At 39.5% G+C, this 22,318-nt stretch overlaps 1 protein-coding gene across 1 annotated transcript; it reads left to right on the top strand.

Moving 5' to 3' along the window:
- Positions 1–2,166: 2,166 nt before the first annotated feature.
- Positions 2,167–22,189, top strand: pogza (pogo transposable element derived with ZNF domain a). The gene is made up of 19 exons (XM_058378030.1): positions 2,167–2,324; positions 4,571–4,682; positions 4,843–4,944; positions 6,868–6,962; positions 7,273–7,357; positions 9,794–9,991; positions 11,449–11,604; positions 11,820–11,908; positions 12,430–12,809; positions 13,687–13,841; positions 13,924–14,024; positions 14,110–14,256; positions 15,703–15,837; positions 16,285–16,475; positions 18,022–18,162; positions 18,771–18,830; positions 18,925–19,037; positions 19,308–19,332; positions 19,723–22,189. Exons 2-19 carry the CDS (start codon positions 4,583–4,585, stop codon positions 21,347–21,349), a joined length of 3,900 nt encoding a protein of 1,299 aa, XP_058234013.1. The 5' UTR covers positions 2,167–2,324; positions 4,571–4,582; the 3' UTR covers positions 21,350–22,189.
- Positions 22,190–22,318: the final 129 nt, after the last annotated feature.

Genomic DNA, 22,318 nt, shown 5'->3' with positions numbered 1-22,318 from the left:
TCAACAGGGAAGGAAGAACATGAAAAGCTGCACTTTGACAGTAACCTGAGCTCATAATTGAACAGGGTACCTGTTCAGTTGTGAGGTGACAAAACAACCTGCTCTGCCAACATATTTTATTGTTATTGAATTATTTTATTGAATGTACAATGACAAGGTAGCTGTGCAGAGCTAATGATATAGTCTGTGCAATGTCATCAAATATCATTAGTAATATTACTAATAGAAATCACTCTCATGTCTCTGTTTATAATCTATGTCACATGCGTATTCGAGACAGTGTAGAGTTTATGGGTGCTTAGTTTTACAGAATAGAGGTAAAGTTTTTTTCATTCTTTGCTTAATCTTCGTGCTTGCTTTAATATAACATGTGTAATGTATAATGTTTGTACCAATCAATATAACACCCATTCATGATATGGACTTCATTATTGGATCAGAAGGAAATGTATGACAAATCCTGATACTAATCTAGTTTTTCAGACCTGTATCAGCCTCAATATTCACTACATACCTATAGATACATCCCTATAATGCATACTAGCTTAACATTCACCCAAAGAAGGAAAACAGGAGACCAATGAAGATCAAACTGCATTACTGTAGTTAATTCCAGCTATAGGTTTGTGTTAAGAACATACAGTGTTAACCTAGCCCCTTCTAGCAGAACAGGCTATGCAGTGTTTCGGGTTATTGAGTACAAAATGGTTTAAAATGCCAAAATGTTTGTTGTTGTCAATTCTAGAACAAAGTTTGGCGTTCACACCATATTACTAATATTTGGTAATGTCACGCTGTTGATGTTATAGTATGTGTAATCATTATCTAGTTAGTTAGCTCGCTGCCTAACTAGTTACATATTCGATCGACTGAACCGAATCATCAGTGTAAACAAGTGGTTAGATCTAGCTTACACACAGTTTCAGATTTTTCTGTAATCACCGTTTTTGTTAACAAGCAGACTGGAAATATCTGATTATTCCAGAAAATGGACCAGTTAACCAACACATAGTTATACAGTTCAGATCACTAAAAAAACCTGTTTAACCAATAAATACTGGACTCTTTTGGAAATCTAGACGCTGTGCAAATTTATTTGGGGGTCGAAGAAACAAATAAACACCTTAATTATGGGATGATGGATGTTAAATATCTAGTTATTTAGCTTGGACATTCGTGTAGGAGAGTTCAGGATAAGTGAAATAAACAGGGTTAGCTAAATCGACATGAGAGGAAGTGTAAACAACACCCTGCATCGCAGTAGCAAAATATGTCCCTTTTTTCGATGATGGACACCGAATTACTCTGGAATATTAGTCACTAATCAAAATAAAGGCAAGACAATGTTGTTGTGGGCTGCCATTTTGAAAGAATAATAATAATAATAATAATAATAATAATAATAATAATAATAGGCTATTCGTGTATCTGTTAGCTGAACTGGATTAGCGATGGTACGTCACCATAGTTACCTAGTTAAACAGGAAGGGCACGAGAGTCTTTTAAATAACTCTAAATATAAATATGTTGTGCGTTGATCCAAGCACAGCATCTGTAACTAACAGCAAAAAAAAGCTGTTTTATTAAGACAGCGTGTTGATTCTAGTAAAATGTTTGTTAAATGATTACAACATTGTGTACAATGTAAAAACATATCTGCTGTTAGCCGCCCAAGCTAATCACTCTACTAGCTAGTTCCTGCTTAGCATGCTACAGCTAGTAGCAGCAAAGTCTACAACACTTAACCAGTGGCAGTGGTAACGGTAACATTTATTAAGTACAGTTAAATACACACACGCAGTCCGATCTGACACGGATATTAGAATGATTGTAATTGTATTGATGTTTTTGACATTATTTAGCTCTTTGTATGGTTAGCCTGAAGTGTCAAATGTACTTTAGTGAACGTATTCATATTTTATAATGATGAACAATTATTCATCTGCTCTGCTTTGGACAACTCTTGATTTTTTTTTGTTGTTGTTCTTAGGCACAGCGTACCCTGTTACACGACTTACACGAATATTCACACATACTCTGATCTTTTGATCATTTTTGACTTTCATGAATTGTACTGCGAACGATTATCCCGCCCCAAGCCCAAAGATCGCAGCCAATGAGCGTGCCGCTGAGAGGTTGGGGAAGTGACGTCACGCCGCCTTCAACCTACCAGTGCGCGCGAGCTGGGGGAGTCAAAACGTCCGCACACCTCAGATCATTGTTTTTTTTTTCCCCTTCTGATGGCAAAGCCCGCGAACTAACAAACTGTCCGGGGAAAACTGAAGTCTTTTATCGGTTTGCAAGCTCGATAAAAAGTCTACGAGGTAAGATATGAGCCGCTTGTTTCATTCACTGCGATGAGTCGCGTGCGTGTGTTTGCAAGTTGTTGAACTCGTGTAGCCAAGGCAGCAGCAGCAGGCTAATGCTAAACAGTGCGGCTAACACAGCTGGAGGAGGATCCGTGCAGGAGGAATCCACATGCACTTAGCCTCTGTGGCTAATGTTAGCCCTGGACAGTGGGGGGGGGAAGTGAGGAAGCGCTGATCGGGAGCCTGTGAGGGTCACAGCAGGCGGAGAAACTAGGATCTAGTCTGAGATACAGAGATTTATAACTCAACAGAACGATCTAACTGACTTTATATGATTTATGCGAGTGCACCTGCGCCCGAAGTCAGAGTTTATATATATATATATATATATATATATATAATATCTAATTTTGTTTCTAATTTTGTTTATAACTAGCCATTATATCACATATATGTACATATACACACATGTGTGTGTATATATATATATATATATATATATACACACACACAAACATATTGTGTGTGTATTAGTCTTATATATAATGGTTTTTAATTTTTTAATAAATAATTGTATAACTATGTTTAGAAAATGTAAAAATAAATAAATAACGCTATATATATACACAGCTCTGGAAAAATAAATAAGAGACCACTGCAAAATAATCAGTTTCTTATGTTTATTTCTTCCAGGTTCATGTATTGGTGAGATGAACAGTTTTGTTTCATTTTTTGTGAACTGCTGACAATATTTCTCCTAAATTCCAAATATAACTATTGTTATTTAGAGTGTATATTTAAAGGACATGACAACACATCAAAATAACCCAAGATCATGCAGTATTTGCAGAGCTTTAATAACTCAAATAAAACAAAATGCAAATAATTTGTAAACAAATTGTGTTAATGCTTTGGCTGAATAACATTAAGAAATCAGTATTTGGTGGAATAACCCCGATTTGCATGCGTTTTGGCTCCATGATCTCCACCAGTTATTCACATTGCTGTTGGGGAACTTTATACCACTCTTCTTGCAAAAAAGCAAACAGCTTTGCTTGATGGTTTGTGACCATCCATCTTCCTCTTGATGACATTCCAGAGGTTTTCAATAGGGATCAAATCTGGAGATTGGGCAGTGTATATGATATGTGTTTTTTATTTTAAAATATATATTTTTTTATTTTTAATAAATAACAAATAAATAAATATAAATCATTTTTATATTTTAAAAAAATAACATCATAGACATTATTATAATAACATTAAAAAATTTAAAATAATATATAGTGTTCTTATTTTTTAATACATTTTAAATATATAAATATATATATATATATATATATATATATATATATATATATTTTTTTTTTTTTTTTTTAATGTTAATTATGAACAAATTAGAATAAATAAAAAAAACCTCAAACACTATCACACGTTATTTATTTGAACTAGTCTAATGTTTAACAGTTTTTAACTTAACTTAAATCACTACCGTTAAGGCAGATGTTTAGAATTTATATTTATATATATATAATTTATTTATAATACACTATATGGGGAAAAGTTTATGGACAGCTGACCGTCACACCTGTATGTGGTTCTTCTCCAATCTGTTGCCATAAAACGTTGGGACTCACAGCTGGAATGGTCTGTAATGCCTTTGTATGCTGTAGCTTTACATTTTCCCTTCACTGGAATTACCTGTTCCACCTGTGCACAAATCGAGGTCCATGAGGACATGGTTTGGGGCAGAAGAACTCAAGTGTCTTGCACAGAGGCCTGACTTTTACCCCATTGAAAACCTTTATGATGAACTGGAACCAGACCTCCTCACCTAACATCAGTGCCTGACCTCACTAATGCTCTTATGGCTGAATGAACACACGTCTCCACAGCCACACTCTAAAATCTAGTAGAAAGTCTTCCTAGAAGAGTGGATTTTATTTAAACAACAGAGAAGCTCACTTTGGAATAAGATGATCAGAAAGTACATGTTGGATTGGTGGTCAGGTGTCCACTTATATTTGGCAATATACTGTATGTCAGCAAGTGAGACTTCTGACTAGTGTAGTGGTCTCAGTAAAGACACAGTTGCATAAAAGACCCTTCTTACAAAGTTCCCAGTAAGCAACTACAATCACTGAATGGTGACAGTAGTATTTTTCCATGATTATTTTATGGCTAAATTCAGTTTTTATGTTTTGTTTTGTTGAAGAGTGATTGCATTTATTCTCTTAGAAATATCTTAAAATGTTTTATAGTTTTTATGGAACATGTCGGAGTCCGAGTTTTACATGCAGTGTGAGGAGGATGAACTCGCGCCATGTCAAAGCAACACAGATGAGACGAATCAAACGGAGAACGTAAATCGCGGTAAGCAACATTAATACGCCGTATTTTATTGCTGTGTGGAGAACTGATTTAACGTGTGGAGTCAAATCTTTTATGAAAATGTCAAAACCAGCAATCCGTCGACTTTTCAATAAATCATCTCCATCTGCCTTCATGATGTTTAATGGTAAAATCTTTCCAGTGATTAATGGACATGCAGCAGCTTCATCGGTGCCCTCAGTGTCTCCTGCTCTCACTGTGCAGCCTTCTGCCATCAAGACAACACTCGTGCCAGTTGTTCCTGGTAAGTTTCTATAAAAATAAATATAAAGTAAGCAGTTATATATATGTAGTAAAAATGTGTTGTATTTAAGTTTCCACTCACCGGTGCATCAGCTCATGCATGCAATTATCCAATCAGCCAGTAATGTGGCTGCAGTGCCAGGCATGAGTTCACTTCATGTTCACATCAAATATCAGAATGGGTGAAAATTTAGATTGTAGTGTCTTTGGCCTGGTTTTTGGTGCCAGACAGGATGGGGTAATTATTTCAGAATCTCACACACAAAACTTTCTAACCTTAGTAAAGAATTGTGCAAAACAAAAACCTCCACTGATTAGCAGTAATGCTGGTGGAAATGCCTCGCTCAGAAGAAAATGGCCAGACTGGGTTGAGCTGACAGGAAGGTTGTGGTAATCATTTGATTCCATGGCAAACAGGAAAATACAGTGGAACCTCAGCATACGAAAATCCTTGCGAATTTTTGCCTTAATTTTGCAATAAATTTTCAGCATATGAACCGAACGCCGGCCAAGTTGCACGTACATCTGAAAGCCAAGTCAAGTGAATTTAAAAAAAAATAAATAAAAATTCAGTCAGCGAAAGCTGTTTTGAAAGAGTCAAGCCACAATACCAACACTGCCTTCTGCATGCGTTCTATAGCTAGGTGATTATTCAAGCGTTTTTTGTTGTTGACACATTAGTGTTGTGGGTGGCAAGTTCTATTTTTTTTTTACACTTTGTATTGGTAATATTTTTGGGTGGCTGGAACGGATTATCTGCATTTACATAATTTCCTGTGGGAAAATTTGTTTCCCAATACAAATATTTGCCTTAAGAGCTCGTCTCCAGTACAAATTAAATTCGTATACGGAGGTTCCACTGTATCTCGTTTGAATCTTGGGGTGTAAGGACTACAACAGCAGACCACATCAGGTTCCACTCCTGTCAGCCAAGAATAAGAATCTGAGGCCACTGAAACTGGACGAAAACTTTTCATGTTTTATTGTTTCAGATGGTACGGTCAGAATTTGGTGTCAACAGCATGAATCCATGATCTGTTGGTGGTGGTTTAATCGTGTTGGGCCCCACTTTTCAAGTAGACTTGACCAAACAGTGTACACAAGGTGCTGCACTGGCCACACAAGACTCGCCCATGGCCACCTGCTAAAAGGGGAAGAACCACCACTATGTCAAGCCTGCAAAATACCTACATCAGTAAAACACATTCTACTCCACTGCCCTGCCCTGAGCACTATAAGGCAGAAATTTTATTCAGAAGACACTTATCTTGAAATATCTTCAAGAAAATTATCTAGAAAATATCTTCAAGACCACCGTACAAGATTCTGAACTTCTTAACAAGTATAAACCTCAAAAAACCTATATAAACTCTTCCTGAAGTGAAGAAGCTAACATGGCATTAAAAAAATTGTTTTGGGAATGTCTTTTTGGCACACATTTGGTTCCTTTATATCAGTTGAGCATCATTTGAAGGCCACACCCTGTCTGAGTATTGATATTGACTGTAGACTTTATGGCCTCATTTTATCCATCTTATAATGGCTACTTTTTGCATGATAATATGCCATGAGTTTGACAGTGCAGAACTTCAGTGGTCTGTCAAGTCTCCAGCTCTGAATCGTGTAGAGCACGTTTGGGATGTGGTAGAACGAATGCTAGCATGAAATAGCAAATTTGCAGTAAGAGCAAAGGGCATTATGCTCTGCCTCGAACAGCTCCATCATTTCACCCATGCCCTCTGCTCAGCTTCACTGCTCTACTTCCAACACAGTTAAGACACTTGCCTCTCTTCCATGGGACTGATCAGGAGAGCCTGTTTTTTATCATGCTTTTAGGAGCAATGCAAGTGGAATCTGGGATGCATGCAAATGTCAAAAAGTCTATATTGTTTGTTTAAAGTATAAACGGTGTTGTTTTCTTTAGGTTCTGTTGTACCACAGCCTTTACTGGCTGGTGTTCTTCAGTCTATTCAGATTGCTGCAGGTGGCAAGGGGCAACCCATCTTCATCGCTCCAAAGGTTTGCTGCATCTTTTTTACTTGATGTTGCTTTTGCCTCATTGGTGCTTATTAGCCTCTTTTATTTGCCATATCATCATTGTAAATAGATCTGTTAATGAAATTTAGATTTGTGCTGCTAATTGCTTTTTATTTGTATTAAATAAGCTCTTCTGATGGTCTGCAGTTACTACACAGTCCTATTCATTTGTCATAACATAATTTTTTAATGCAGTTTGTTTGTAAGAATTTGCTCAGTTCAGGTTAATATGAATAATAATGGTATTTGTTATTTAGGTTTGTATTTTATTCTTTGCCATGTTTATTTCTAGCCATCTTCAGGCAACCAACAGAACATTGCAACCCCAGTTGGTTACATCCTGCCTACAGGCCAAGCTGTCACTTTTCTGACTCCTAGTAAGGCTTAAATTTTCATTTTATCTCTACTGATTGTATAGTATATGGTTGCATGTCATTAGAGAGCTGAAAATAACATTAGAGAGCTGAAAATGTGAAGCAAAACTGTCTCTGAGGCCTCTAGTGGCCGCAGGACCTTTTTTTTTTTAATCCTGCTTACGCAAGTGAAGCAGACCGAAGTTCAATTACACAGTTACATTTGTACAAATAATTTTTGTTAACAGTGTTCTGTTGTTTTTACAAGTTACACTGACCTTCATATCTCCCCCCAAAAAGTCTTTCTTATGATAAATTAGTTTTGTAGGAGCTATTCTGGGATTTAAATAAAAGGGCTCGATTGCTGATGAGGTGTAGTTTTAGACATAACAGGAACATGGACCTGAACACTCACCTGAAGCTCTTGACAGTACTATTGCAAAGAAACATCTTATTCTGCTGTAAACTGGTGGAACAGACACTCAGTGGAGAGTTATTTTCCACTGTATTACTAATGTCTAAGCAAACTTGCTGTATTGATGTATATTGATATTGTATAACTAGCAAACAACATGCACAAAGTTGCAGCATAAACTAAGGCAGATAAAACTAGCTAAATCTCAACAGTTTAATTACTGTACGAACATTGAAAGTACTTTGGTATGGTGAGGCAAGCACTGCTTTTAAACTTCACTAAGAAAATGAACAGAGTACACCTGTATTCAGACGGGGAAATCTCAGAGCTTGAGGATAAACCCCCACCCACCCCCCCAAAATACACTATATTGCCAAAAGTATTCGCTCACCTGCCTTGACTCGCATATGAACTTAAGTGACATCCCATTCCTAATCCATAGGGTTCAGTATGACATCGGTCCACCCTTTGCAGCTATAACAGCTTCCAATCTTCTGGGAAGACTGTTCACAAGGTTTAGGAGTGTGTTTATGGGAATTTTTGACCATTCTTCCAGAAGCGCATTTGTGAGGTCACACACTGATGTTGGACGAGAAGGCCTGGCTCTCAGTCTCCGCTCTAATTCATCCCAAAGGTGTTCTATCGGGTTGAGGTCAGGACTCTGTGCAGGCCAGTCAAGTTCATCCACACCAGACTCTGTCATCCATGTCTTTATGGACCTTGCTTTGAGCACTGGTGCACAGTCATGTTGGAAGAGGAAGGGGCCAGCTCCAAACTGTTCCCACAAAGTTGGGAGCATGGAATTGTCCAAAATGTCTTGGTATGCTGAAGCATTCAGAGTTCCTTTCACTGGAACTAAGGGGCCAAGCCCAGCTCCTGAAAAACAACCCCACACCATAATCCCCCCTCCACCAAACTTTACACTTGGCACAATGCAGTCAGACAAGTACCGTTCTCCTGGCAACCGCCAAACCCAGACTCGTCCATCAGATTGCCAGATGGAGAAGCGCGATTCGTCACTCCAGAGAACGCGTCTCCACTGCTCTAGAGTCCAGTGGCGGCGTGCTTTACACCACTGCATCCGACGCTTTGCATTGCACTTGGTGATGTATGGCTTGGATGCAGCTGCTCGGCCATGGAAACCCATTCCATGAAGCTCTCTGCGCACTGTTCTTGAGCTAATCTGAAGGCCACATGAAGTTTGGAGGTCTGTAGCGATTGACTCTTCGAGTCAAGTTGGCGACCTCTTCGCACTATGCGCCTCAGCATCCGCTGACCCCGCTCCGTCAGTTTACGTGGCCTACCACTTCGTGGCTGAGTTGCTGTCGTTCCCAAACACTTCCACGTTCTTATAATACAGCTGACAGTTGACTGTGGAATATTTAGGAGCGAGGAAATTTCACGACTGGATTTGTTGCACAGGTGGCATCCTATCACAGTTCCACGCTGGAATTCACTGAGCTCCTGAGAGCGACCCATTCTTTCACAAATGTTTGTAAAAACAGTCTGCATGCCTAGGTGCTTGATTTTATACACCTGTGGCCATGGAAGTGATTGGAACACCTGATTCTGATTATTTGGATGGGTGAGTGAATACTTTTGGCAATATAGTGTAGCTTGTGTTGAGTGTAAGTTTTGATCAGTATAATTTCAGCTGGCACGTTATGTTAGTTAATTATATTCACATTCATTGATTGAACTCATGGATTCGCCACGTCAGCTAAAAAATAATGGCTCAGTCAGTTGTCGAGCTCTTTATGAGGCAGAACCACAGTCCAAACGATAGAGTCGACTGCGCATGCTCCACCTCTGGTATTGACCTGCCCCAAACTTGGTGACTTTCTATTCAAAACCATGCAATGGGACTGAATATTGCCATGCTGTCCGCTAATATATACGTCATTACTCTCTCTAGACATTTTTCCATGGTGTTTGACTGCACTGCTTTGTCAGAATGTTTTTTAAGTCATTACATGTTAATTTTTTTATATTCCCTTTATTTCCTCTGATGTGACATGCCTCAATGAATAAATTCTCCTTCCCAGGTCAGACAGGCCCGTTAATCTCCCCTCAGCTTGTGTCTCCATCAAGCACGCCTCAACCAGCAGCTGTTAAGATCCCAGTCACTATCATCCACAGCCCATCTGCTTTACAAACCGTCACCACAGTAACCTCCAGTGGGATGCCTGCTGTGGGCAGCTCACCCTGCAACAGTCTTCCTCACACCTCCCCAACTGCCTCAGGTATCATCTAACACACTCAGAATGTCGTAGCAAGTTTTTTATCGTATTTATTTATCTACACAAATTTCCACAAGGGTTTATTTGGCACATGGTGTAGGGTTAAATAGGGGCACTTGGTGTGTAATATAAAATATTATTTATTGAGTCAAGGGATAAATATCCTTTAAAACATGATGTGATTTGAGCTGCTGAGAGTCATTTTGGGGATCCTGTAAATCACCGGTAAAGCTGTAGGGTTTCAATTGGCAAACATTTTCAAATTCCCATTATGGCTTAATACTGAGCTGCCCTTCAGCAGTTTTTGAAATGTATTGCTTGAGATAATCAGCTTCGAAGACACACAAAAAAAACCCCACAGAAATCTGTTTTATATTGATTGAGGGTCAACAAGTTACAAGCATGGGATGCTAGTGAGCTAACAGCTAACTTCAGCGTGAAAACAAGAGCTTGTCTTTTAGCTAAAGGAGACAGGGTTTTGCTGGTGATCAGTAACTGTAACAATCATATTGGATTTGTATAATGTTCTTATTCTCATAAAACCTCTGTAATACTGAGGGTATATACTGTTAGGTTTTGCATTGTTGCTGGATTGCATTGCTCTCACAACCTTTATATTCATCCATGAAGCAATGAACCTTTCCACAGTTAGTGTATAATACATTACATACACTGATCAGGCATAACATTATGAGCACTGAAAGGTGAAGTGAATAACGCTGATGATCTCCTCATCATGGCACCTGTTAGTGGGTGGGATACATTAGGCAGCAAGTCAACATTTTATCCACAAAAAAGTTGTGTTAGAAACAGGAAAAATGGACAAGTGTAAGGATTTGATCGAGTTTGACAAGGGCCAAATTGTGATGGCTAGATGACTGGATCAGAGCATCTCCAAAACAGCAGCTCTTGTGGGGTGTTCCCGGTCTGCAGTGGTCAGTATCTATCAAAAGTGGTCCAAGGAAGGAACAGTGGTGAACCGGTGACAGGGTCATGGATGGCAAAGGCTCACTGATGCACGTGGGGACCGAAGGCTGGCCCGTGTGATCTGATCCAACAGACAAGCTACTTTTGGTCAAATTGCTGAAGAAGTTAATGCTGGTTCTGATAGAAAGGTGTCAGAATACACAGTGTATGATGGGTCAGGGCTGCTTTGGCAGTAAAAGGGGGACCAACACAATATTAGGCAGGTGGTCATAATGTTATGCCTATTTGGTGTATAATGACATTTGCTAGCTAAACTGGTTTTACATCAAGTTTTCTGACACTTTATTATGATGCTCATAATATTATGACTCTTGTATTGCTGCTATTGTGGTCAGCAGTTTACAGACAATTGTTACCCTGGTTTTTACACCCAATAATGTTCTGTTTTTCCATCTGGTTGGCATGACAGATTGTGTTTTTTTTTATATTGTCCTCAGTGGTTTACTGTATTATTACCACACCTTTATCTTCAGAACTGCCATCAACATCATCTTCAGCACCACAACCTCCTCCTGCTGGTGCTGATCAAATGCAGAACCTACTGACGCAGCCGTCCTCTCAGGTCTCCTCTATAAAGACCCGTGCCCGAGCCAAGAAAACAGCTTTTTCTCCTATTATTTCCCCCAAAGGTCAGCTGTTAATTAGTTCATGTGTGTGGAGCACGTAACAGAGACACTAATTCTTTTCTCTGTCTTATGCATGTTTATAACTTACTTATGAGAAATGAGCTTTCAATGGCCTAAATGTTTTACTATAGTAATTGACGTACAGTTTTTAGGTGTTTTACTGATCTGCCTTAAGTATTTATTAATGCAGATGTCATTTGAATGGTTTTATTTTGCAGTATTTCAGAATGTTTTCAAGGCGCCTCAGTTCTGCTCTCGCTGTAAAGTGGCCTACAAAGTTGTTCATGAGCTTCGTGGCTACATGTGTGTAAGTTTCCTCTCGCAAACAAAAACACAGTCACACAGTGTCTACACTCATTTCTTTTTTATTAACCTACTTCTGAGTGTCACCCTGAATTAACTTTTTGTTTACACTTTAAACTTTATTTCCTCATGAAGTCAAGTGAGAATATCTGAATAACAAAAGACACATTTTGGTCTATTTTATTATCATATTTACTCTCGTGAAAGTGGTCAAACATTAAGCTCAGGGGCAAAAAGAAATTTAATACAATTTTAGTAATGTTCAGGTACCTCAAACTGAGACAAAATTTGTATTTATGAATAGCATGAGCATGTCAGATCGGTCACTCTACACACTGTGGAAGCTCTTATTTGATGATTAGTGCTCTGTTTTATTGTTCTCCTCTTATTTAATGTACTTGCTCCTAAGCAGCAGAATGTATAAAACTTTAGCCTTTCACCGACTGACATGTAATCAGTGGAAATGATGATGTATAAACCAAAAAAAACTCAAGTGATTGATTTCATCACCGTCTTTTGTTTCAGCACTGTAATCCAGAGCTCATAAACAGCGTCCATGCATTGACCACCAAACCCAGACAAAGGGTCAGAAGGACCAAGCGTAGCAGTGACCCGATGCAATTCATACCCAATACGCATAAGAGCACTATTTCCCCCTCTTCTTCTTCAACCTCTCCTCCTCCTCCTCCTTCTCCTTGTCTGAAACACATCACTACATCTGAGATACCAGAAGGAGTACACAGCCCTGGCACCGGTGACTATGACGCGCATGGCAAGCTTATCATGCTAGTGGAAGACTTCTACTATGGGATGGACCCGGGACGTCCTGTCCTGATAGAGAATAATCAGGTGCCTGTTATGATGAAATGCCATCTCTGCGACAAGAAGCTGAAGAACAACATCAAGTAAGATGCAATGTTGGGATTTGGGGAGGGGAAAAAATGTATTTCTGCATTAGGTCTGTAGGGAATACACCGATCAGGTATAACACTCTGAGCAGTGAGAGGTGAAGTGAATAACACTGATTATCTCCTCATCATGGCACCTGTTAGTGGGTGGGATATATTAGGCAACAAGTGAACATTATGTCCTCAAAGTTGATGTGTTAGAAACAGGAAAAATGGGCAAGTGTAAGGATTTGAGTGAGTCTGATAAGGGCCAAATTGTGATGTCTAGACGACTGGATCAGAGCATCTCCAAAACTGCAGCTCTTGTGGGGTGTTCCCGGTCTGCAGTGGTCAGTATCTATCAAAAGTGCTCCAAGGAAGGAACAGTGGTGAACCAGCAACAGGGTCATGGATGCACATGGGGAGTGAAGGCTGGCCTATGTGATCCGATCCAACATTTCTCAAATTGCTGAAGAAGTTAATGCTGGTTCTGATAGAAAGATGTGTGAATACACAGTGCATGCACAGGTCAGGGCTGTTTTGGCAGCAAAAGGGGGACCAAAACAAGATTCGGCAGGTGGTCATAATGTTATGCCTGATTGGTGTATGTAATGAATAAAACATATAAGGAATTTCTGTAGGAAATTTACTTCTGTATGGAAGTACCACCACCACACCGTTGTTTATTTTCATCACATCTGGAAGTATTTTTTTCCACTTGTACCACAGATGTTTGCAGTAAGATACGTAGAATGAACACATTAATACAACCCTGTGGTTTAAATTTGATCAGTGTTGTGATGTTAAATGTAATTAAAACCTTCTGATCAGTGAGATTGAAGAAATCAGCTGGTATAATGTGTAATAGTAAGGTTAAGGTTTGGTTTCCCTGCAGGCTGATGAACCACATGAAGCACCATATGGAAATGGAGTATCAGAGGGGTGATGAGAAATCCCACACGATGTGCCAGCACTGCTTCCGCAACTTTAGCACAGCCTTCTCCCTGCAGTGCCACCTCGAGACCGCCCACAGCCAAGTAGAGTCCGCATGTGAGTCATGTGATGCAGAGAACATTAAGCATGACGCTTTTTGTACAAAGAGTACTAAAAAGTTATTATTCCTTTTTTACAGCACTCTGCAAGATCTGTGAGTTGCATTTTGAGAACACTCCCCTCTTTTTGCATCATATGAAAAACTTTCACAAGCCTGGGGAAATGCCCTACGTGTGTCAGGTAAACTCTTATCTTTCTAAAGACTTTGTGACCATAATGAATCCTATTCTCTAAAAATTGAACATGGGGTATTTTTATTATTTAGGTTTGCAATTTCCGCTCTTCTTTTTATTATGACGTTATAATTCACTTCCGTGAGCTCCACAAGGACACCGCTAATCTTCTGTGCCCATACTGCCTCAAAGTGTTCAAGTCCAGCAACAGCTATCAGCTCCACTACAACAAACACCAGGTAAGGAATACCAGCTTGAACTAGAGAAGCTATAATACCTTGACATAATGGGGTACAGTCCATTTCAGCCTAGCAAGCCATAAATAACTATCACTACATGGTTCTTTATTCTGGATCTGTGTTGGTTTTGCACTATGAAGTTTAGCTGCAAATAATTTTTGAGGCATGTGGAAAAAACTGGAGAGACTGATGTGGGATTCTTATGGTTAAAGTGATTTATCATTTCCTTTAATTATAATATACTATATTGCCAAAAGTTTTAGGACATCTGCCTTTACATGCACATGAATGTAATATGGAGTTTGCAGTCGCACTTTGCAGCTATAACAGCTTCAACTCTTCTGGGAAGGATTTCCACAAGGTTTAGGAATGTGTTTATGGGAATTTTTGACCATTCCTCTTGAAGCACATTTGTGAGGTCAGGCACAGATGTTGGATGAGAAGGTCTGGCTTGCAGTCTCCGCTCTAATTCATCCCAAAGGTGTTCTATCAGGTTGAGGTCAGGACTCTGTGAAGTTCCTCCACACCAAACTCTCTCATCCATGTCTTTATGGACCTTGCTTTGAGCACTGGTGTACAGTCATGTTGGAACAGGAAGGAGTCATCCCCAAACTGTTCCCACAAAGTTGGGAGCATGAAATTGTCCAAAATGTCTTGGTATACTGAAGCATTAAGAGTTCCTTTCACTGGAACTAAGGAGCTAAGCCAAACCCCTGAAAACAACACCTGAATTCAATGATTTGGAGGGGTGTCCCAAAACTTTTGGCAATATAGTGTATGTACATTAGGGTAAAATTCTAAGTGTAGGCAAGTTATGCTCTGCCAGCTCAGGCTAATTTTAAAAACCAGTTCATGTAATTCCAGGATCAGTGTTATTAATTACTCATAAACTTGTTCATTAGAAAAATAGAATGATTTCAGTTTATCTATAAATAGTGTTTACTCTTTTTCTATAAAATAAATGATATTGTTATTGGAATGTCTACAGGATTTCTAAACAGCATGTCTGTAGCCTATGGAAAAAGGATGCTTCAAAGATCAACTGTTTTAATGGTCATATTTCTAATTTCTACATATTATTTATTACGTATTAATTAGGTGCAAATAGATGGCAGTAGCTTCTAAAAAATGTTCTTTGGATTTGAAATGGAAAATTAAAGTACAATTTTCCCAGCGTTTGTTTTAAGGATTGAAAAAAAAAAAAAGTAAAAATGTTTTTAAAAAAATTCTGGTTTAGATACCATGCAAAAGCTTCAAAAGCCTGTTGTTTTCAGTAGATTTGGTCAGAGGAATTCAGTGGAGTCGGTCACTTGTATTTGCAGTGTTATTATTCTGAAACAGTGCATTTCAGATGTCATGGGTTGCTGTGTCACGGCATGTTCGTGTAAACACAGGGTAAATTGCATATGTATTGAACTGAATCTGGTCTCTTGTTTCTGTGTCCAGAAAAAATCAGTGTTGCATTGTGACAAGTGCCGGCTTCAATTCCTTTACTCAAAGGACAAGGCAGAGCACAAGCTTTTATTTCACCAGACCCACCTCAAGCCTGTGCAGCTGCTGGGGCTTAAACCTGGTACTAAGGTAAGTACCATGTTTATTGTATTCCCTCTCGATCCCTTGATTTTTTTTTTTACTGTATTATTACATTTTAGATAGATAATAGTTCACAGTTATCAGCTGGTTGGCAGTGTTGCCTCACAACAAGAAGGTCCTGGGTTCGACCCAGGCAGGGGTTTGTATGTTCTCCCTGTGCTTGCATAGGTTTACTCCAGGTATTCCGATTTCCTCCCACAGTCCAAAAACATTCGGTTGATTGGTAATTCTAAAATTGCCCGTAAGTGTGAGTGTTTGTGGTTGTCTGTCTATATGTGGCCCTGTGATGGACTGGTGACCTGTCCAGGGTGTACCCCTGCCTTTCACCCAATGTGTGCTGGGATAGGCTCCAGCAGATCCCTGTGACCCTGATTAGGAATAAAGCGGGTATAGAAGATGAATGAATGAATAAATTAATGTTTATCTGCCTTTCAGATAACCATCCGGGCTTATTCAGTGACTAAAGTAAACGACAACACTAATTTCATTAAACCTAGTACGAGCAGTGAAAGCTCCTCTATAGTCTCAGTTCCTGCAGCTCCGAGTGCTGTCCAGAGGATCACACCTACGAAGAGAAAGCCTGTGGAGAGCATGCTGGAAGTCATGACCAAGTTTCAGAGACAATGGTGAGTGAGAGTCTTTTGTCCATCAAGGGTTACTTGATGATCATACATATACACCAGTGTTTTGCTTCACTATTACAGTAGAAATGCAGAATGCCCATTTTGTAGTTTTGACATTTTTTTAGTATAAGGATTGTTTATAGAAGGAAGACATTCAGTGAGCACTTTATTCTTAGCACAGCAGTAAAACTGACATGATGCTGGCATCTTCTATTTACTGTCCGGTGTCACCCAAATGAGGATGAGGTTACCTTCTGAACCTGGTTCCTCTCAAAGTTTCTTCCTCATATCAGTTTTTCCTTGCCACCTTTGCCTCAGGCTTGCTTTCTATACTTCTGTAAAGCTGCTTTGAGACAATTTCCATTGTTAAAAGCACTATACAAATAAATTGAATTGAAAGTGTACTCGTAGCAGGACAGTGTCTTTCTAAGATGGTTTAAAAACCCAAATAACATCTCACTCAGTTAATTGATTAAACAGAGCAGAGGGGACCAACAAATTGCACATAGCAACAAATGGGCAGCAATTGTGTATCTACAGGGATGAACTAATCATAAACTTATTTAACCCATCAGGTAAGTTAAAGCTCTAGCGCTTGCCTAGTGTCATGTTTTGGTTGCCTCGAGATGTACAGGCTACTGTAATTTAACCCTAAAATATGACATGCTGATAACCCCTGGGAGAGGAAGATCCTGTGTAGTCATAGTTTTTATCCTCTCCGTAAAATGCCTTTAATGGCGCAGCCTGCCATGTTTTGACCTGTTAGTTGTGTGACCGTTTGACACTGCAATGTTACATATTTTTGTTCAGGATCATTATCGTTCCCATGTCTGTGCATATTGCTAGGAAGAAAAAAAAGGTCGTAATCTGTAACATGTTCATTAATTCTAGTGAAATAGTTTCTACTTTTCTCAGACTGTGTCACTTCAGCCCCAATTCAGAAAGCACATATCCTAAATGATCCAGATTACACACTCCATAGGTGTTTCATTTGCTTTCCAACTGGCCATAGGTATAGACTACCTATGTGTAAGAGGGCTAACTATAGTAAGAGTTTTGTTCCTACAGTAATACATGCTTTAAACACAGGAAATCAGCCATCATCTCACGCTCTTGGATGTGTTTTTGAATGTATTGTGACAAGTTCATATGTAATGTGTAGGTGTCCTATCTGTCTGTCTGTCTGTCTGTCTGTCTGTCTATCTATCTAACTGTCTGTCTGTCTGTCTGTCTATCTATCTATCTATCTATCTATCCCTACCTACTGTGGCTGTGTGTAGTAGAGCTATGTGTTGCTCTGCCGTGGCTCATATGAAGCAACTGGTATTTGTTTCATTTAAACATAGACTTACTTTATTAAGAATAATTAAGAATCATTTGCCATAAAATTAAAAATCAGCTGCTGGTCATTTGTCTACCCTTCATCTACAAGCAACACTGTATGATCGATGAACCTGATAAAGTGCCAACTGTGAAATGTTAAATATATACACTTTAAGTTGCCCTTAAACACAGTGAACTTAACACCACCTCTTTCTTCTGTTTCTAGTGAGCCTTCAAGAAGTTGGTTCTGTATAGAATGTAACTTTGAGATTCCAGATTTTTCCACTCACTTCCCTACATTTGTGCACTGCTCCCTGTGCCGTTATAGCACCTGCTGCTCCAGAGCGTATGCTAACCACATGATCAGGTATGTGTGTGTGTGAATTAAGTGATAGCAGTTACACTGAACAGGCATAACATTATGACCACCTGTCTAGTATTGTGTTGGTCCCACTGCCAAAACAGCCCTGACCTATTAGAACCGGCATTAACTACTTCAGCAATCTGAGCAACAGTAGCTCGTCTGTTAAATTGGATCACATGGGCCAGCCTTCACTCCTCACATGCATCAATGAGCCTTGGCCGCCCATGACCCTGTCACCGGTTCACCACTGTTCCTTCCTTGTACCACTTTTGATAGATACTGACCACTGCAGACCGGGAACACCCCACAGGAGCTGCAGTTTTAGAGATGCTCTGATCCAGTCGTCTAGCCATCACAATTTGGTCCTTGTCAAACTCGCTCAAATCCTTACGCTTGTCCATTTTTCCTGCTTCTAACATCAACTTTGAGGACAAAATGTTGACTTGCTGACTAATATATCCCACCCACTAACAGGTGCCATGATGAAGAGATAATGATAAGTGTTATTCACGTCACTGCTCATAATGTTATGCCTGATCGGTGTATATCATAAAAGTATCATTAGTCGTTGCTGCAGATGTTTTACTAATCTGTAATGTTTCTGTTTGCAGTTATCATGTTCCTCGCAAAACTTCCACTAAATACCTGAATTTGTACAAACCCTGTCCAAAGTAAGTGACCTGAGTATTTTTTTCATCTCTGCTGTTGAATGGTAGTACTTTAGCAGTGGTGGTTGACGATCTATTGATTATGGTTTTCTGGCAGGTTGGGTAAACTATGCTGCAGTACCTGTGATTTTTCCACTGAGATTGGAGACATGATGGCCATGCATCTGGCTAAGAATCCAAGCCACGCCTTCAGCCAGTGCAAATTCAGTGGTGAGGCTTATGGTCTAGATATTTCAGATAAGATTTTAATTAATAGGAAACAGGAATGCAACCAGTAGGTGTGTTTAATTGAACAAAAAAAATATAAATGAATACATCTAAATCAGACTGGAGTAGATGGAGAAGCAAATATGAATGAAATTTTGATCAGGTATTCTTTACCTCCAGTTAAGATTTCAGATTGCATCGTTCAAGTTGATAAATCTTTGCATGTAAATGACGGCAAATCAGTAATTTTTGTTGTTCTCCTTTTTTTTCCAGAGGGATTTTCCAGTGGCTATAAAAGGTAATGTGATTTTGTCTTTTTTTATTCTGTAGTCAATGGAGCAATATGATGCAATAGAAACAGCATTAGTGAAATTAAATAATAAAATAAAATTAATTAAATAAAAACCGCTTGACAGCCGAGAATAAAAAATCTTCATAGATGCATATCGATTATTTCTTTAATAGATCCAACATTGAAGCATAGTTCTCAATAATCAGATTTTTTAAAGAAACATTTTCAGTGAAATGTCAAAAAATGACTGTTACAATGAGAAGAATTCTAATTTTGAAATGTATTTTTAACCAAATTTTTCTTTTTACATGAAATCAGTCACATGGTAAATTTTAAAGGGTCTGAGCTGTGATTTTTGCCTCTTGTTAACCTTATGATGATTTTTTTTTTTTGTAGATTTGTTTTTATACCAAGTGATCTGATTCGGAAGGACCAGGAGCTCAACAGTGGGTTTGCATTACAGAAGCAAGAAATTCAAGTGGATCAAAATTCCCTTCCACAAGCCACTAATCCAGTGCCCTTTCCCAAGCGGTGCATAAACCCCCCGGATAGCTCTGCACACACCCCGTCTATTCCCTCTGAAGTACAGCCTGTGGTTGAAAGCACTGTGCCTGATGCCAATTGTGGGACGCAGCCAAAGGATTTAACACTACAGAAAATAGCACTTTCCAGTCAAGCCCCCATTCAAGCCGGGGCTAAACCCGGAGGATCTCTTACTGTCACACAGCTCAAGATTGTACTCTACGCCATGTGCTTTGGCATTCCTCAGGCAGCCAGCCAGTTCGATATTCAGCCAGATGAAGTCCAGTCCTTGTTACTTAAGCGTCAGCTTCAGCTTGGGCCGCCGAAGAGCAGAGAAGGGTTAATTCCTCGAGCAAGTGATCGGTTAGCTGAGTGGGTATTGTGTCAGCGTGAGCAGCAGCTTCCTGTCGATGAAGCTAGTCTTTTTTCCAAAGCTGCAGAGTTCATGAGTGCTGATGGTGGGCCAGGCATCTCTTATGGCTGGGCTGTGGACTTCCTGATAAACCATGATTTATCTCTGCAGTCAATGGCCACATCCCGCCGACTGCTACCCCATAAAGTTCAGGAACGTCTGCAAAATTTTACCTCTTTTATAAATAACCAGGTCACCTCGTACAGCTTGGGTCTATCAGCCATTGCTGCTATGGATGAGCTTTCTATTTTTGTAGACATGGAGCAGCTTGACCCTGCCTCAGCCGATTCGTCTTCCATGATGTCCGCCTTTAAATTGGTTGGTGACAAGGATCCGCTAATAGATGTTTTACTCGCCTCCCTAGCTGACGGCACGATCTTACCTACCATGGTGTTTCTTAGAGGAGATCCTCTAAGCCCAGATGCACCGACCTTGCCAGACATCATTTTGGAGGCCAAGCCGGAGGGCTTTTCTGATGATGAAAGACTCAAGCTATGGTTTAACAAAGTGTGGCGTCGGCATGTGAAGACAAACTCTAGAAGAAAGGGGATGCTGGTTATGGACCAGTATCGGGGTCACCTAACTCAAAGTTTCCTAGCATTGCTCAGCCGTGCAAACACTTTACCAGGCATCATCCCTCTGGCATGCTCCTGTCGTGTGCAGCCTCTAGAGGCCTGTGTTGGTCTTGTGCTACGAGAGTTCCTGCAAGCTCGATGGAGCCAGCATGTGACTGAAGCTCCACAAGACCTCATCGGTGCTGTGCCTGCTGACCTAGCCCTTTTGTTGTCAGCCTGGCTCCTTGAAATGCTGGATGTCCTAGCAGAAAAGCCAGAATTTCTTCAACGTTCTTTCGAGCCAGTGTTGAACTCTAATTTAGAGTTAGCCCCCGGAGGATTTCCTGAGATGGTGCAGAATCTGACTGAAGCTCTCATGATGAGCACAACTCAAGAACAAGAATCTAACGAGTCAGAGGCTGAAGACAAAGGCAACATGTCATCTGTTGCTTCTCCGAACTGGTCTTCACCATCCATGTCCCGAGCTCTGAAGAAAATCTTTGAGAAAGATGGTGATCCAGACTCTTTCCATTGATTTGAAGATGCAGAAATGACAAAGTGATAACATCTTAAAAACTGACAAAATGTTAGTGCTTCAGATTGTTTTTAATATCGAACTTTTTTCAATGCCATGTTCTCTGACTGATCATTTGATTTTGATTAAGAAAAAAAAAACCTTCGGCTTAGTAGCTTATTGATCATGTCTTAGTGTTTCTTGACTGTTCTTTTCATTTTACATACACTATCTTAGCCTCGTTCTCTCAGTTTCTGTCAGTCACTGATGATGATGATGATGAACAATTTTTGAGTTAAGAGTTTGTCATGTGTTTGTCCTCTGTCTGAGATTTTTCCATTATTTCTGCCATTTATAATAATTTCCCAAAGTTGGCTGCAAGGGTCTCCTCACACACTGCTGCATAAACACTGGAACACATGCTGCAGTGATAAATGTAAGTTAGTGATACTAACGTTGCTAGCAGTACTTGTTTCAATCATTTCCCTAAGTTCACCTTTAAAGTGTGTCTCTCATTGTAGAAATTCCTATTGTAGCCATGTACAGATGAATACAATTGTGTCTGCTTTGACTGCTGGACTGTTTTATAGTCCAGCCAAAGTGTTACTGTTCACATTTTTCTTTGTGAGTACTATTACTGCTGTGAAGCGTGCACATTGCAAATGAGCAAAACCAATCTCCCTGTGTACAAGTGTTAAAGATTATCTACTGTATTTAGGGCTGCTTATGCATAATTAAAGGGCTGTCCTTTGATATTACATAAACCTCATTTTATCACTAAAACATTTTTTTTCCTAGACTTTTTCTAAAAGGGACATTTTATTTTGTAATCAATAAATGCATTGTTAATGTTTGTTTATATTGGTGAGTCTTTTTAAATTTCTTGATACTCTTAATGGCAGCTTTTCAATGGATTGGGTACATCTGCAATACAGTGGTATAGAACAAACAGCTGAGCATTGTAGAACATACACCGATCAGGCATAACAT

The sequence above is a fragment of the Hemibagrus wyckioides genome, linkage group LG24 (assembly GCF_019097595.1).
Source record: "Hemibagrus wyckioides isolate EC202008001 linkage group LG24, SWU_Hwy_1.0, whole genome shotgun sequence".
In the NCBI taxonomy this organism is placed as follows: domain Eukaryota; kingdom Metazoa; phylum Chordata; class Actinopteri; order Siluriformes; family Bagridae; genus Hemibagrus; species Hemibagrus wyckioides.
Note: the sequence above shows the minus strand (reverse complement) of the source record. Positions and strands in the feature narration are given on the sequence as shown.